Source organism: Eumetopias jubatus, unplaced genomic scaffold, assembly GCF_037043125.1.
Source record: "Eumetopias jubatus isolate StellerSeaLion01/CBP00866 unplaced genomic scaffold, mEumJub1_p1.0 scaffold_4, whole genome shotgun sequence".
Classification (NCBI taxonomy): Eukaryota; Metazoa; Chordata; class Mammalia; order Carnivora; family Otariidae; genus Eumetopias; species Eumetopias jubatus.
Window position 1 is genome coordinate 109281580 of NW_028274810.1, and position 13253 is coordinate 109294832.

General features: G+C 62.1%; 1 protein-coding gene across 1 annotated transcript in view; it reads left to right on the forward strand.

The window, feature by feature from the left end:
* The window catches only part of LOC148164595 (maestro heat-like repeat family member 5), a 59986-nt gene that overhangs the window by 28975 nt on the left and 17758 nt on the right, over window positions 1-13253 (forward strand). Inside the window, exons 21-34 of the mRNA XM_088022876.1 lie at window positions 2752-2847; window positions 3447-3551; window positions 4033-4168; window positions 4241-4335; window positions 5489-5638; window positions 6265-6419; window positions 7429-7573; window positions 7886-8070; window positions 8430-8567; window positions 8768-8879; window positions 9112-9255; window positions 9782-9958; window positions 10837-10992; window positions 12544-12666. Of these exons, the coding sequence (XP_087879002.1) occupies window positions 2752-2847; window positions 3447-3551; window positions 4033-4168; window positions 4241-4335; window positions 5489-5638; window positions 6265-6419; window positions 7429-7573; window positions 7886-8070; window positions 8430-8567; window positions 8768-8879; window positions 9112-9255; window positions 9782-9958; window positions 10837-10992; window positions 12544-12666 (1917 nt within the window). The remainder of the gene's footprint in view (window positions 1-2751; window positions 2848-3446; window positions 3552-4032; window positions 4169-4240; window positions 4336-5488; window positions 5639-6264; window positions 6420-7428; window positions 7574-7885; window positions 8071-8429; window positions 8568-8767; window positions 8880-9111; window positions 9256-9781; window positions 9959-10836; window positions 10993-12543; window positions 12667-13253) is intronic.

A 13253-nucleotide genomic window follows, 5' to 3' on the forward strand; every position in this document is an offset into this window, starting at 1 on the left:
GATAGTTTGAATCTTCTAGAACTTTATACAAGTGCAATCATTCGGTATATGTTTATCTGCCTGGATTCTCCCCGCTCCACGTAGTGGTCCTGAGGTTCATCTACACCGTAGCTCGTATCCGCGGCGCAATCCGCTTTCCTGGCATACACTCACTGGTCGACAGGCATCCTGTTGCCTCCGGTTTGCGACTATTACGAATACTGCTGCTGTGCATGCAGGTGTTTGTACAGACTCGATTTTGATTTTTGGGGTAAATGCCCAGGACTGGAATTTCTGGGTCATAAGGTAGCTGTATGTTTAACTTGCCAAACTGCCTTGCCACCGGGCTGTGCTGCTTTGTATCTCACCAGCACGGACGGGAGCCCCGGGTCCTTCCATGTCCACGTCAACACCCATGGGAGTCGGTCCTCAAGTCTGGCCATTCCAGTGGGTGTGTTGTGGTGTCTGGTGGTGGCTTGAAATTTAATTTCTCTACTGACTAAGATGTGGAGCATCTTTTCGTGTGCTTTTCACCATCTTCATATCTTCCTTGGTGAGGTGTCTGTTAAATCTTATCCCTAGTTTTTAAATTACATTATTTGTTTGGTCATTAGTTTCTAGAGTCCCTTTTATAGTTGCAATGTGAATCCTTTATCAGGTGATTTGAAAATACTTTCTTCCCATCAGTGGCTTATCTTTTTATTGTCTTAAGAGTCTTTTCTGAAAAGTGGAAGTTCTTGATCTTTTTTTTTTTTTTTAAAGATTTTATTTATTTATTTGAGAGAGAGAGAGAATGAGAGATAGAGAGCACAAGAGGGAAGAGGGTCAGAGGGAGGAGCAGACTCCCTGCCGAGCAGGGAGCCCGATGTGGGACTCGATCCCGGGACTCCGGGATCATGACCTGAGCCGAAGGCAGTCGCTTAACCAACTGAGCCACCCAGGCGCCCGTGGAAGTTCTTGATCTTGAGGAAGTTCAATTTATCTATTTTTTCTTTCACGGATCGTGTTCTTGGTGTTGTATCAAGGAACTCTTTCTTTAAACCAAGGTGACAAAGATTTGTCTCCTAGGTTTCACTCTTAGGTCCATGACGTTTTGAGCTTTTACATGGTGTATGGTACGGACTGAAGCTTAGCTTCTTGCTGGTGTCCCAGGACCACCCAGGTCCCAGCTTACGGGTTGAAAAGACCGCCCCTTCTCTTCCGGATCACCTTTACGCCTCTGGAAAATCAGCTGATCGTGTGTCTGCTTCTGTTTCTGACCTCTTTATTCTGTTCCGCGGATCTATTGATCTGTTTTTTGTTTTTTAAGATTTATTTATTTGAGAGAGAGCTAGAGAGAGCAAGCAAGCGAGAGAGCGGAAGGGAGGGCAGCAGGAGAGAGAGTCTTACGCAGAGTCCATGCTGAGCCCGACGTAGGGCTTGATTGCATGACCCTGAGATCATGCCCGGAGCCAAAACCAGGAGTCAGATGCTTAACCACCTGTGTCACTCAAGTACCCTTAGCTCTATCAATCTGTTTATGCTAAAGCCACATTGTCCTGCCCTGGGGAGCTTCAGGTACATTCTGAAGTGGTGGATGTTCTCCAACTTGGTTCATCCTTTTCAAAGTTGTTTCCACTTTTCTGGGTTCTGTGCGTTTCCATGTGAATTACAGAATCAGTAGGTCGGCACACGGCGATTTTGATTGAGATTACATTGAATCTATAGAACGATTTGGGGGAAACTGACACTTTGACATCATCTTGTCTTGTAATCGAGGAGCTCCACGTACCTCTCCGTTCACTTCGGTTGTCTTTAAGCCCCTCAAAAGCTCCCCGGTTTCCCGTGTACAATGTCTTGCACGTCTTTTGTCAGATTCTTTCCTGTGTATTTTGTATTTTTTTCTGATATTGACAGTAATATTTAAAGTTTTAATTTCCGCTTGTTCATTGCTAGTATACAGGACTACAATTGACTTCTGTTACATTGATCTTGTACCTTCCTGAAACCCTGCTGAACCACTGATTAGCTGTTTGGAGCTTTCTATAGATTCTGTAGCATTTTCCACATGACTTCTGTGAGTAGTTTCCTTCTTTTTTTTCGGTGTGGATGCCTGCTCTGCCTCCTTAGCTTACCGCACGTGCTAGAACCTCCAGCAGCACGCTGACTTCATCTTCCCCGGTCCGACGGGGAAGGCACCCAGCTTCACCATCCGGTGTGTTGTTGCTGTGGTTTCTTGTGGGTCCTTAGATGCTTTTCGTTAGGCTGGGAAGGTTCTCTTCTGTTTCTGGTTTGTGGGGCATGTTGATCAGGACAGATGTTGGACTTTGTCAAATGCTTTTGCTGTTTCTGTGGAGATGATCAATTTTGACATGTTGTGTTTTCATTTTCCCTCAAAGTACTTTCTGGTTTTAGTTTCCGTGCTGGGAGGAGTTCCTAGGGGTGCTGCCTGAGGAGCCCGGGGCGGGGCAGTGTGCCCACAGCATCTGCGGCTCCCTGGACTCGGCTCCCTTCTGGGGCCTTGGGGAGAGGTCTAACCCCCACAGGAGTTGTGACGTAAAGACCGGGCGGCCATGAGGGTGCTGTCTGTCCTCACCAGGGACACGGTGGGCACACAGGGCTGGTCGTTACAATCATCTCCCTAGGCCCTGCAGGGAGGAGTGACCAAGCCCTTGCCGGGGGCAGTTCCTGGGACCCCTGGGGAGAGATGGGTGAGCGTGTCGGCCACGGAGGCCATGGCGCTGGCAGGCCAACCCCGGTGGACTGACGCCAGGTCGCGGTCTGTCCCCTTAGGTGCTGTACAAGAAATCCATGCAGGCGCTGGACCTGCTTCTCCAGAATTTCATCTCTGAGAACAAGAGCATGGATGAGATGTGCTTCCTCCTGCAGGTGAGGGTTGGGCTGGCATGGGGTGCAGAACAGAGGGCTCCCCCTTGCCCACCTCGATCCTGGCCTTGGACTCTCTAAGGTCCACTCAGCGTCGGTCCCTCGTATTCGGGGGGGGAGGGGCAAGAGGGCCAGGTTGGCAGGTATGCCCCATGCCGCTGACCCAAGTGCTCCAGGGGCTGTCCTCTCTCACGAGGGCAGCGGTGGGTGTTTTGGAAGAGCTAAGGACCCTGCAAGGATCAAAGTGACCCACTGACCTCAGCTTCCGGCACCCCTGAGGGCAGGGAGCAACAGACTCAGGGATGGTCTGCGGGCTCCTGGCTTCCCTCTGCTGTCCTCCGCGGCTGCTGCAGCCCCCGAGGCAGCTGAGGGCGACCCAGGGCTTTCTGGATCACACGGTCCCAGACCTGGCCTCACCCGGGGGAGCTGGGCTGGTGGCCGGACACGAAAGCCTGAACCATCTGGTGGGCGGGACTGGCTATGGTCACCTCACCGTCACTCAGCCCCAGCGGCCACGTCCAAGCCAGGTGGGTCCAGGTGGGTGCCGAGGGTGGGTCCACGAGGCTGACTGGGCTCTCGGGCTCGCCTCTCCCCCATTGCAGCACATGGAGCCCTGGCTGCAGTCAGACAAGAGCCATGAGCGCAAGCGGGTGGTGCAGACCATCTTCCCGCTCCTCAAGTACGTGGTGGACTACGTGACGCTCACTGTGAGTGGTCTCGACACCCAGCGGGGGTGGCGGGGGACAGGCAGGCGGGCCCGAGTGAAGGGAGGAGCAAGGAGCCCCCAGGGTGCTCCTGCCTCCGTGCTGGACCCAGCCCAGCCCCTGCTCCTGACTCCCACAGTCAGTATTCACCGAGTGTCCGGGCTGCTAGGCACGGTGCTGGGGGACAAGACGAAGGCCCTGCGGTGCCCCCGGTCCTGGGGCAGAGGTTACAGTTCAGATAGGGTGGTCGGGGAGATCTTGATGGCACGGCTGCCTGGGAGCAAAGACTTGAAGGAAGATGGCGAAGGAGACTGGGTGGTAGAGGGAGGGCACTCCCGCCGAGGGAAGAGTGCCGGCCAACGCCCAGAGGCCTGGCCCGTGAGACGCTGGGCCCAGGATGGACGGACAGCTGGACGGCAGGGGCATGCACGGGGCGAGGACATCTGCATGCCAGGCCGGGCTTCAATCTGCCCGGCCTCCCCAGGAAGAGGCCACGCCCTCCCTGCTGGGCCACCAGATAGGCCTGCTGGCGCTGCTGTGGCGGGACAAGGACCCGGTGACACAGAGCCACTCCCGCCAGTGCATCTACCTGCTCCTCCAGCTCCTGATCCAGCAGAAGGGTGAGTGGGGAGCCCCCGCCCCTGACCCAGGGGATCGCAGCTCCAGGCCTCCTGATGAGGTGCCCTCCACAGGGAGCACGGAGCAATTCATGCATTTGAATAAAATGAAGAACTTTGAAGCAAAGGCCCGCAGAGAGTCAGAAATGAGGTTCTACAACGTGGTGAAGGTGGGCCTGTCAGAGCTGCGGCGGGGAGGGGCGGCAGGACCCCCACGGCCCCAGAGCAACGCCCCCCGTCTGCTGCCCCCAGCCCCCTGCCCATTCTACAGCCTATGCAGGGGGCAGGGCATGTGGGGCCAGGCCACGGACACCGCACCCTCCCACCTGTGACCTGGAGGTGCGGTAGGGCCCCCTGAGTCAGAGTCTAGGGCTCTCACTGACGTCTGCCCTCTTGGCACCCACTCCCCTGTGGCCTCTCTTCTGTGGCTCCTCACGAGGGCGCCAAGTGCGTCTGCTGGGACTGGCCGACGCTCGCTGCCTCTGCCCTTCCTGCCCTGGGTGCGTCCTTCCCAGGCTGGCCCCTCCCCTCAAGGTGCACTAGGAGTCAAGGGTTCGGGTTCGAGTCCGAGCTCCGCCTTCAACAGCTGGGGGAAGGGGGTCGTTCAACCCTTCCACACTTCGGTTTTCCCTGCCGTTCTAAGCGAGGGTCACTGGGCCTGAGCCCCAGGCTGCACAGGCCGGCTGGGACGGGAGCCGCAATCCCTCGCCGGCCCGGCACAGATGGACGGCCCCCGGGAACCCCTCCAGGAGAGCTGGGTGCTCAGAAGCCTGCTGTCCTGGTGGGGTCCCTGGAAACAGAGCCTGGGATGGGCAGTTACAAGGACGAAGCTGGGTGCTCAGGACGGGGGAGTGAGGGGAGCAAGATGGGGCAGGGATGAGCTGAGGGGGGTGGTCCCAGCCCGACACACAGGAGTGTGGCAGCATGAAGTGCACCCCCTCCCGAAGCAGGGGCTGGACCCTTGTGCCCGAGTCAGTCCCTGGCTGCAGGCTGCAGGTGGGGGCCCCTGACCCCTGCACAGAACTGCTTGCTCCCATCACCACCCAGAGCAACTGCCCAGAGCAGACGCGGTTGGCAGGCTGTACCAGCCACCGAGCCGAGCTGGGGGGCAGGGGGTGGACACCCCAGAGCCTGTTGGGGGAAGGGGGAAAGGCGGGGTCCTTTGGGGGTCCCTGCAAGTCTGCACACCTGGCATCCAACCCACCTGAGTAAGAGCAGCGCCCCCGCCTCGGCCCCATCTCCGCGCCCACCCCAGGAGAGCCTACCCAGCTGCAGAGCAGGGCCGGTGGCCCTCTGGCCCCTCAACCCCACCCCTTGGCACAGGCCTTGAACAGGAGCCTGACCGTGGCCCAGCACACACAGCTCACCCTCGCCCTCCTGGGAGGGCTGTGCAGCCATAACCGTCTGCAGTGCGACCTGGCCTCGCAGCTGCTCCTGATGATCTTCGAGGACCGCAGCATCAAGGCGGAGCAGGTGCGCCCTGGGCGCCGGGCCCTGTCTGCGGGCCCCGTGCGGGAGTCAGGGGGCAGCACGCCGGCCGCGCCTCCAGGGGGTCCATGTGCCCGTGGGGGCACACACCTTGTCACAGAGAGCACTGAACCCCAGAGGCAGTGGGCCCTGAGTACGCCCCTAGCCCACAGCACTACACAGCCCTGCCCCTGCTACACGAAATGGCACAGCCCAGCCGCCAGCAGGCCCCAGCCTCCTCGAGGCCCCAGAGCCCTGCCACGGCAATGACAGCGACACCCTGCCCTGCTCATTCAGTCTTACTCAGCAGGAGAGCGTTCCCTGCCCACCCCCCTGCTCCCTGGGCGTTTGACCGCCGTGGGTCTGGCCTGGCCCACCTAGTCCACAGCCCACGCAGACGTTTTGTCTCTTGGGGCTGCCAGACCCATCGACCCTCCTGGTCCCAGGGACGGGGGGGAGGCGGGGTGAAGACATGGTGGCGGCAGGCAGCACTAGCCATGGGTCCGGCATGCGTGCAGATGACTTGTTGTGGGCCGGGGAGGCCACGACGGACTCTGGCCCTGGCAGGGCACCGAGGCGGGGCCTGGGGGGGCTGCTGTGAGGCTCTGTCCTGCCTGTCCTTCCACGCGCAGGTGGCCGAGATCCTGCAGGGCCTGTTCCAGGAGCTGCCCTCTATTGTGTTCAAGAGCATCCTGCAGACCATGATGAAGGTGGTGACAGTGCTGGGGACTCAGTACCCCGAGGAGACAGTCGAGGTGATACTGTCCCTGTGTCACCCCTCTGAGAGGTAGGTCACCTGCGCCCACAACCCAGAGGCAGATACCTGTGCCTCGTCTGTGGTCGGCGCTCCCAGGCCACACACTCTCCCTGGGCAGACCCTGCTCCTGGGCAGGCAGCTGTGTGCAGGACGCTTGCCCTACTCTCCTCTCCTTCCCAGATCCTGGAACCAAGGCCGGGGGTTCCCGGAGCTGTTCCAGGCTGAGGGGTTAAGGCGGAGGCTCCAGCAGTCCCAGGAAGGGGGCTTTCAGCATGGAAGTGTCCCTCAGACTCAGAGAGCCCTTAAAGGCCAAACGGCAGGGGGCCCGGAGGTCAGCTGGGTGACCCAGGCCCACACACGGTCCGCCCCACCACCCTTCGGGGCTAGTGTTAGGTTTGCAAGTGCACCTGGGGACGTCAGCTGGGCCCAGCAGCAGGAGGCTGGAGCCCGGGACAAATGCAGGGGCCCCAGGCTGCTGAGAAGCCCCAGTCCGAGCAGCCCTGAGTGGTGTGTGTGCACTCTGAAGTCTGAGAGGTGCTGGGGACCAGGGTGCCCCTGGGAGCATCTTGGGGAACACCAGCCTGTCACAGGGCCACACTCCCTTCGACAGGGAGCAGGCCTCCCAGGGGTGCAGGTCCACGAGCCCCTCCTTCCCCAGGGAGACATGCCCAATGTGGTGCCACTTTGCCCAGTCCAGCTGTTCGTAGGCCGCCAGAGGGGTGAGCCCCGTGTCCCCAGGGAGGAAGCAAGCTGGGGAAGGTCACTCAGCAAGGGACTGCAGCAACATGGGAACGCGCACCAACGTTAGGGAAAGCTAGCTTGTGCTCTGGGCTTGGAGCAGGGGCCGCCACCTGACTGGCCATCAGGACACAGCCTCCTGGACCCCCCGAGGGAAGGGCTCCCCGTTCCCGAGGGGCCCGGGCATCTCCACTTCCACACGGCTGACAGGTCATCCTGCAGTCCTGAGGGTCACGTCCCACCGGCCCCTCTACCCCGTGGGGCCAGCCAGCTGGCAGGAATGGGCTCCCTGCCTCCCCAGACAGGTCCTACCCCTGTGGAAGGCCCTGGCCAGCAATACCCAGCTGGCCCGCAAGGTCCTCACCCTGCTCTATGTGAAGCTGAAGCTGCGGCCCCCTAAGGAGCTCATCAGGCTCAGCCAGCAGGCTGAGCTCATCTCCTTGCTGGTGAGCAGCACCACATCCCCACTGTGTCTCCCCGCCCAGCGCCCCCCCGGCAACAGCATTGTCATTGAGGGGCCCCGTGGGATGCTGGGGTGACCTGGCAGCAGAGGGTCTCAGTAGAAGCAGCCAAGGACTCTTGATGCTGAGCCCCAGAGTGGACACTCCCAGCCCCAGCCAGGTGTAGGCAGCAGGGGCCTGGGCCTGGGGTGGGGGGGGGTGGGGGGGCGGCGGGGAGCCGCGATTGCTGCTCCCAGCCGCTCAGCTAGCTCCGCGGGGGTGTCGCCTATCCGAGCCCAGCCCTGTTGCCCGCTGCAGGCCCTGGGTACCATTTACGAGCTCCTGTACACCCGGGAGTACAAGGCCACGGTGCACTGGGCCTTCGCAGGGATCCTCGTGGGCCTGCTGACACAGCTCCGTTACCTGTTTGAGCTGGATGTGGTGGAGGGCATCTCGGACTACCAGGAGGGCATCCTGGAAATGAAGCCCCTCAGCCCCTGCAGGTGGGATTTCTGACTGGGCCTCAGGGCCCAGCCCCCTCAGGACCCCACGCCAGGCCCTCTTCCTGGGTCCTTCCACACACCTGTGGAACCCCTGGTGGGCACCAGGCCCTGGGCTAAGCGCGGGGGACCCAGAAAGGGATGAACTCCAGCTCCAGCTGGAGGCTTGCAGTCCAGGGTGGGGAGCAGGGGGCACAGCAACCAAAAGCCAGCAGGAGCCGGGATCCTGAGGCAGAGTCAGAAGATGGAAGCTCACCTGGGCCCAGACAGGAGAGAGAGGCAGAAGAGGACCTTGTGTTCCGGGTGGAGAACCTGGCCCCGAGCCCTGACTCGCCTCCTCTAAATACCCCACGTGCCCCTAGGACCTGCCTGGAGGCCCTGAAGGGTCTCTTCTGGACTACCAACTACTGGGAGGTGTTTGCCTACCTCAAGCTGTTGAGAGGCTGGGAGCTCTTTGAGCACTCGGAAACCTACACAGAGGGAGTGACCCTCTTGGCTAGGTGAGCGCAAGCCTTGGGGGACCTGGCCCCAGAGAGCATCCCTTGTGGGGCTGCTCCTGTGCCCCGTCCTGGGACCTGTGCTCTAGACTCCGCTGCCTGGGCCATGTCCCTGAGAGGGCCAGGTCTGTTGGGGGCTTGGAGGGATCTCCCAGCCAAGGATGAAGGCCTCGGGGCCCCTGTGTCTGCTTCTCGCCTGGCAGGGCCATGGCCCACTACGACTGTGAGGTCAAGGCTGTCTTGGGGCAGGCAGTCATCTCCCTGAAGAGCTCCGAGGAACGGGACAACATCGTGGCCATCCTCATCATCACAGAGGTCAGCCCCTCCTTGGCTCTGCCCTGCCCCTGCTCCTCACCACTGTCCTCTGGCCCTTAAGAAGGTCAGAGAATTGGACTTGCTTCCGTACCCTCCAGTAGAGGGGCATCCTAACTTCTGCCTTCCGCGTCAGACCTGCTTGCTGCCTGGAAGTGCCCCCTTATGCCTAACCCGACTATCTCATGCTACAGGCCAATTTGCCCTGGCGGCTGACTGTGCCAACCCCACTCAGTTTCTCAACAGCCAAGAGCTCACCCAGTACATATCTCGGAGAACCATGGACAAATTCCTGAGCCTGGGCCTGAACAACCCCAACCAGCTGGTGCGGGCCATGAGCCTGAAGGGCCTCAGCAGCATCCTGATGCACCCCAAGAAGGTGAGAGGAGGGGCTGCCCACTCCTCGGCCAGGAAGACTTTAGGGAGGAGGAGACATTTGAGAAGAGCCTCCACCGCGGGTCCAGCTGGAAGGGGTGGACGAGGGAGGCAAGTCCGGCAAGGCAGGAGAGGCTGGGAATGTTTGGGAAACCCTGCTGTACTGCATAGGGCCGGAGGGGCCTCTGGGGGCTGGGACTCTGGCCTCCCTACCTGACAGCCAGGCCAGCTAGGTGGCCTGTTCCTGCTCCACCCGGCACATGGAGGACTCACACTTGGCTGGACGGGGACGTCCTTCCTCCACCTGCCCTTCAGGCCTTCCAGAACATGTCCACGCCCCACAGTGCAGGCCGAGGGCTGGGGCTGAGGCCCCTGCTGCGCGCGCCAGGGAGGCGGCAGCCTCCGACGCGGCCCGCGCCGTGGAGGTGACGGCCCGGTGGAGCAGGTGCAGAAGGCGGACGGGCAGTCCCGGGGGTGGGGGGGGCGCAGGGCAGGCCGGGGAGCGGCTGAGTCTCCTCCCCACCCCGCAGGTGGCGCTGCTCCGCAATCGGCTGGCCGGGCTGCTGGACGGCTTCGCGAAGCCCGAGCCCAAGGACCTCCTGGGCCTGATGGAGATCCTGGGCGACATCCTGCATCACCTGGGCACCCAGGGCGTCGGCGCCACCAGCCTCAAGATGGCCCAGCACCTGCTGCCGCTGTTCGAGGATGTGAGGGCCGGGGCGGCTGCACAGCCAATGAGAGCAGCCGAAGCTGCCAGCCAGCCAATCGGAGCAGCCGAAGCTGCTCTTCCCGCCAATCCGAGCAGCCGAGCTGCTTCCCACCCCCACCCCCGGGGCTTGTGGGTAAAGTCCTGTGGAGCCCCGCGGAAAACTGGCCCGCAGGACGGAAGGTTCTGGGAGGCCTCTGCGCTGCCCAAGCCACGTGCTCCTCCACATGGAGGGCTGGGGCCGAGGGTGGGGGTGGGGCACAGGGGTTGGGGGAGGGGGGCGGCAGCGGGCCGGGGCGGGGTCCGTAGTGCAGGGGTTGGGGTGCAGCCCGCGAGCTGACGGCAGGAGGAGCAGGAGGGGCGGAGGCCGAGAGGGACCTCAGGGCCCGGGGGGCGGGCGGCGAGGGGCGCGGGAGCTGCGGTCCGCGAGGCTGGGTAAGGCGGGGGAGGCCCCAGCACGACCCCGGCCCGAAGCCCGAAGGGTCCCCGGCCGGCCGGGGTTCCCGAGCTAGAAAGTGGCAGGTCTCGCTGCAGGGCCTGCGCCCCAGCCCTCGCCCGGCGTGCCCGGGAGTGGACATGTGGCTGCCGCGGCCGAGGCCCCGCAGAGAACCCACCGAGGAGCGGAACCGGGGACAAATGGCCAATCCAGTCGGGGAGGGCTGCAGCCACCGGAGGGGGTGGCTCGAGGAGCCGGGGCTGGCCAGAGAGAAGGCAGCCCTCGCTGGTGGGACAGGCCCCGGAGTGTCAGTGCTGGGAGGCCACCTGGTTAGCCGTCCAGCATCTGGGCCGCAGCAAGCCTGGCGGCCAGAGAGGAAGGTGAGAGAGGGGACGTGGTGGGTGGGGGTCTGCTTGTGGCTGAGGGCCCCCCACCTCCCGCAGGAGCAGGCCCAGGTTCGGGGCAGAGCCATCTCCCTGTTCGGAGATGTCATCTACAGCGGCGGCAAGAAGTATCGGCAGGTGCTCAAGAGCTATGCCTTCCAGGCCCTGGTGCCGCTGCTCTTTCACCTGGTGGACTCCTGCCCCAAAGTGGTCACGGTGAGCGCCCCCCAGCCTTGCGCCCAAACATGCACACCGGCAAAAGGAGAGGGCCCATCCAGGGTGGTGCCTCCAATCATCTGATAACTTGGCTCAGCGCCCCCCACCCCTACCCAGGCAGCCCTGCCTGCAGCCCTCTTGCTCATGGCCACCTCCTCCCCAGCCCCTCTCAAGCCCTCAGCAAACTGCTTCCTTCTCACAAAGGGGCTTCCTCCAGTCCCATGCCTCCTTTCTGCCCATGTCCCAGACCATTAGACCCAGGAGCCAGCCCTCCGGACCCTTTGCTGGTGGCCTGACGGGGCTAGGAAGCCCTCGAGCCCGGGAGGGGGTGTGCCTCAGCTTGTGGGTCTGTACAGCCAGCCCCCACCCAGACCTGACAACGGGCGGCTGCTGAGTGCCGTGTGGCGGAGTGAAGGGGTGAAAGGGGGGTGGAGGGAGACCAGGTGGGAGGTGGGGGGTACACATAGGAGTTCAGAGGAGAGTGTCAAGGTAAGCCGGAGAGGCTGCCTGGGGGAGGCTGGGCTATAAAAGCCTTGGAAACTGCAGTCTTAGGACAAGCTGCCCGGGGCCAGGGGCCTCCTAGTGAGGGAGGGCAGCACATTCTCTGAGCCAGCAGGAATGAACGGAGGAGGGGGAGGGCCGGCCCGGGCTGTGATCGGGGCCTCGTCATAGGTGCTGGAGGAGAGCACAGTCTCCTGGGGGACAGAGGTGTGAGCACCTGGCAGGTGGACTTAGGAGGAAGCTGAGGGCTTTGGAGAAGACCAGGTGGGCCACTCCCCGCTCAACTCAGCAAGGCAGGGAGAGGCCCGCTTGGGAACAGGCCTGTCTCAGCTCAGGCCACTGCTGGGTTTAGGGTGGGGTAGGGTTGGTCCCCTCTGAGGTCTCTCTCCTGGGCATGTAGACCGCGTCTTTCTCCCCGTGTCTTCACGTGGTCATCCCCTTGTGTGTGTGTCCAAATTTCTCCTCCTCATAAGGACACCAGTCAGATTCCCCCAGGGCCATCCAGGAACCCCATGCCCTTAATCACCTCCGTAGAGACCCCACCCACAGACAGTCACATTCTGAGGTGCTGGGGGTTACCGGGACAGACACGGTTCTGCCCATCACAGGGGCACAGAGACTTTCTAAAGGAGTTCTAGACTAGAGGCTGTGGCTATTGGGTGTTGGTGAGTGAGGGGCCAGTGTTCCTTCCGTGGGTGCCTGTCCCTCAGCCCTTGAGAGAAGCCCCCAGGGTCAGGAAGGAGGCCGGGGTGGCCAGAGTGACCACTGGCTTCTCGAGTTTTCCTGTGAATTAGAGCAGAACACCCACGGGGTGTGGGGGGTGAGACCCTACTGTGGGGGCGACCCTTGCCCCCATGGATGGAGCCCCCTCCAGGGCTTGGGCAGGCTCCTGGCCTGGGCACAGCTGTGAGTGGGGTCCTCGCTGGGCCCAGGACCCCCAGTGCCTCTGGGCCAGCATGGCTGCAGAAGGCCACCCTCTTGGGGTGTGGCCAGGAGGGCACTGATGATGGGGAGGGCTGAGACCCGCCTCTCCCTGCGTGCCGCCCACAGAATACAAAGCTGACCTTCCTGCGCTGTGCCATCCTGCTCAAGTGGGAGTTTCGGAAGGAGCTGTTCGGGAAGTTGGCATGGGGCCATGGCCTGGGTGCTGAGAACGACATTTTCATCTACATGGTAAGGCGCCAGCGCCCTCCTGCACACCGGGGAGGCGGACAAGGGCCGTACAAACTCCGGGGGCCTCTGGGAATTGGCTTAGCCCCGGCACCCTCTAAGGGGCACCCCGATGGGGACAGGCTTGGTGCTGGAAGCCCCTTGGGTGGTCCCTGACTCGGTCCCGCGGGTTTGTACTGAAGGCCGGCTCCGTGGGGGCCGCTGCAGCCCCTGGGAGGGGCACAGTTCCCACGGCTGCGGTTGAGGAGAACTTCGGGGGCATGGCCCCCACTGATGCCCCCAGTGCAGACATGAGGAGGGCCCTGTAGCTCCCGGAACTCAGGACCCACCCGCCCCCAGACATCGCTGGGCCCATGTCCCCTTCTGAGGACGGCTGTGAGGAGGTGGCTGAGCAAGAAACCCTAGCTCTGATTTCTAGCAGTCAGTTTATTTCTGAGTCGGCCCCTGTCCGGCTGGGACCTGTCCTTGCTGCTCAGGGGCCGCGATCCCAGGCTTTTCTTCAGCTTGGCGGTGGGCAGGCTGCCACACCTGGCCCATGCTGGATCTGGTGGAGGTGTGAGAGTCCGGGGGCCCTGCCAAGGCTGGGAGAC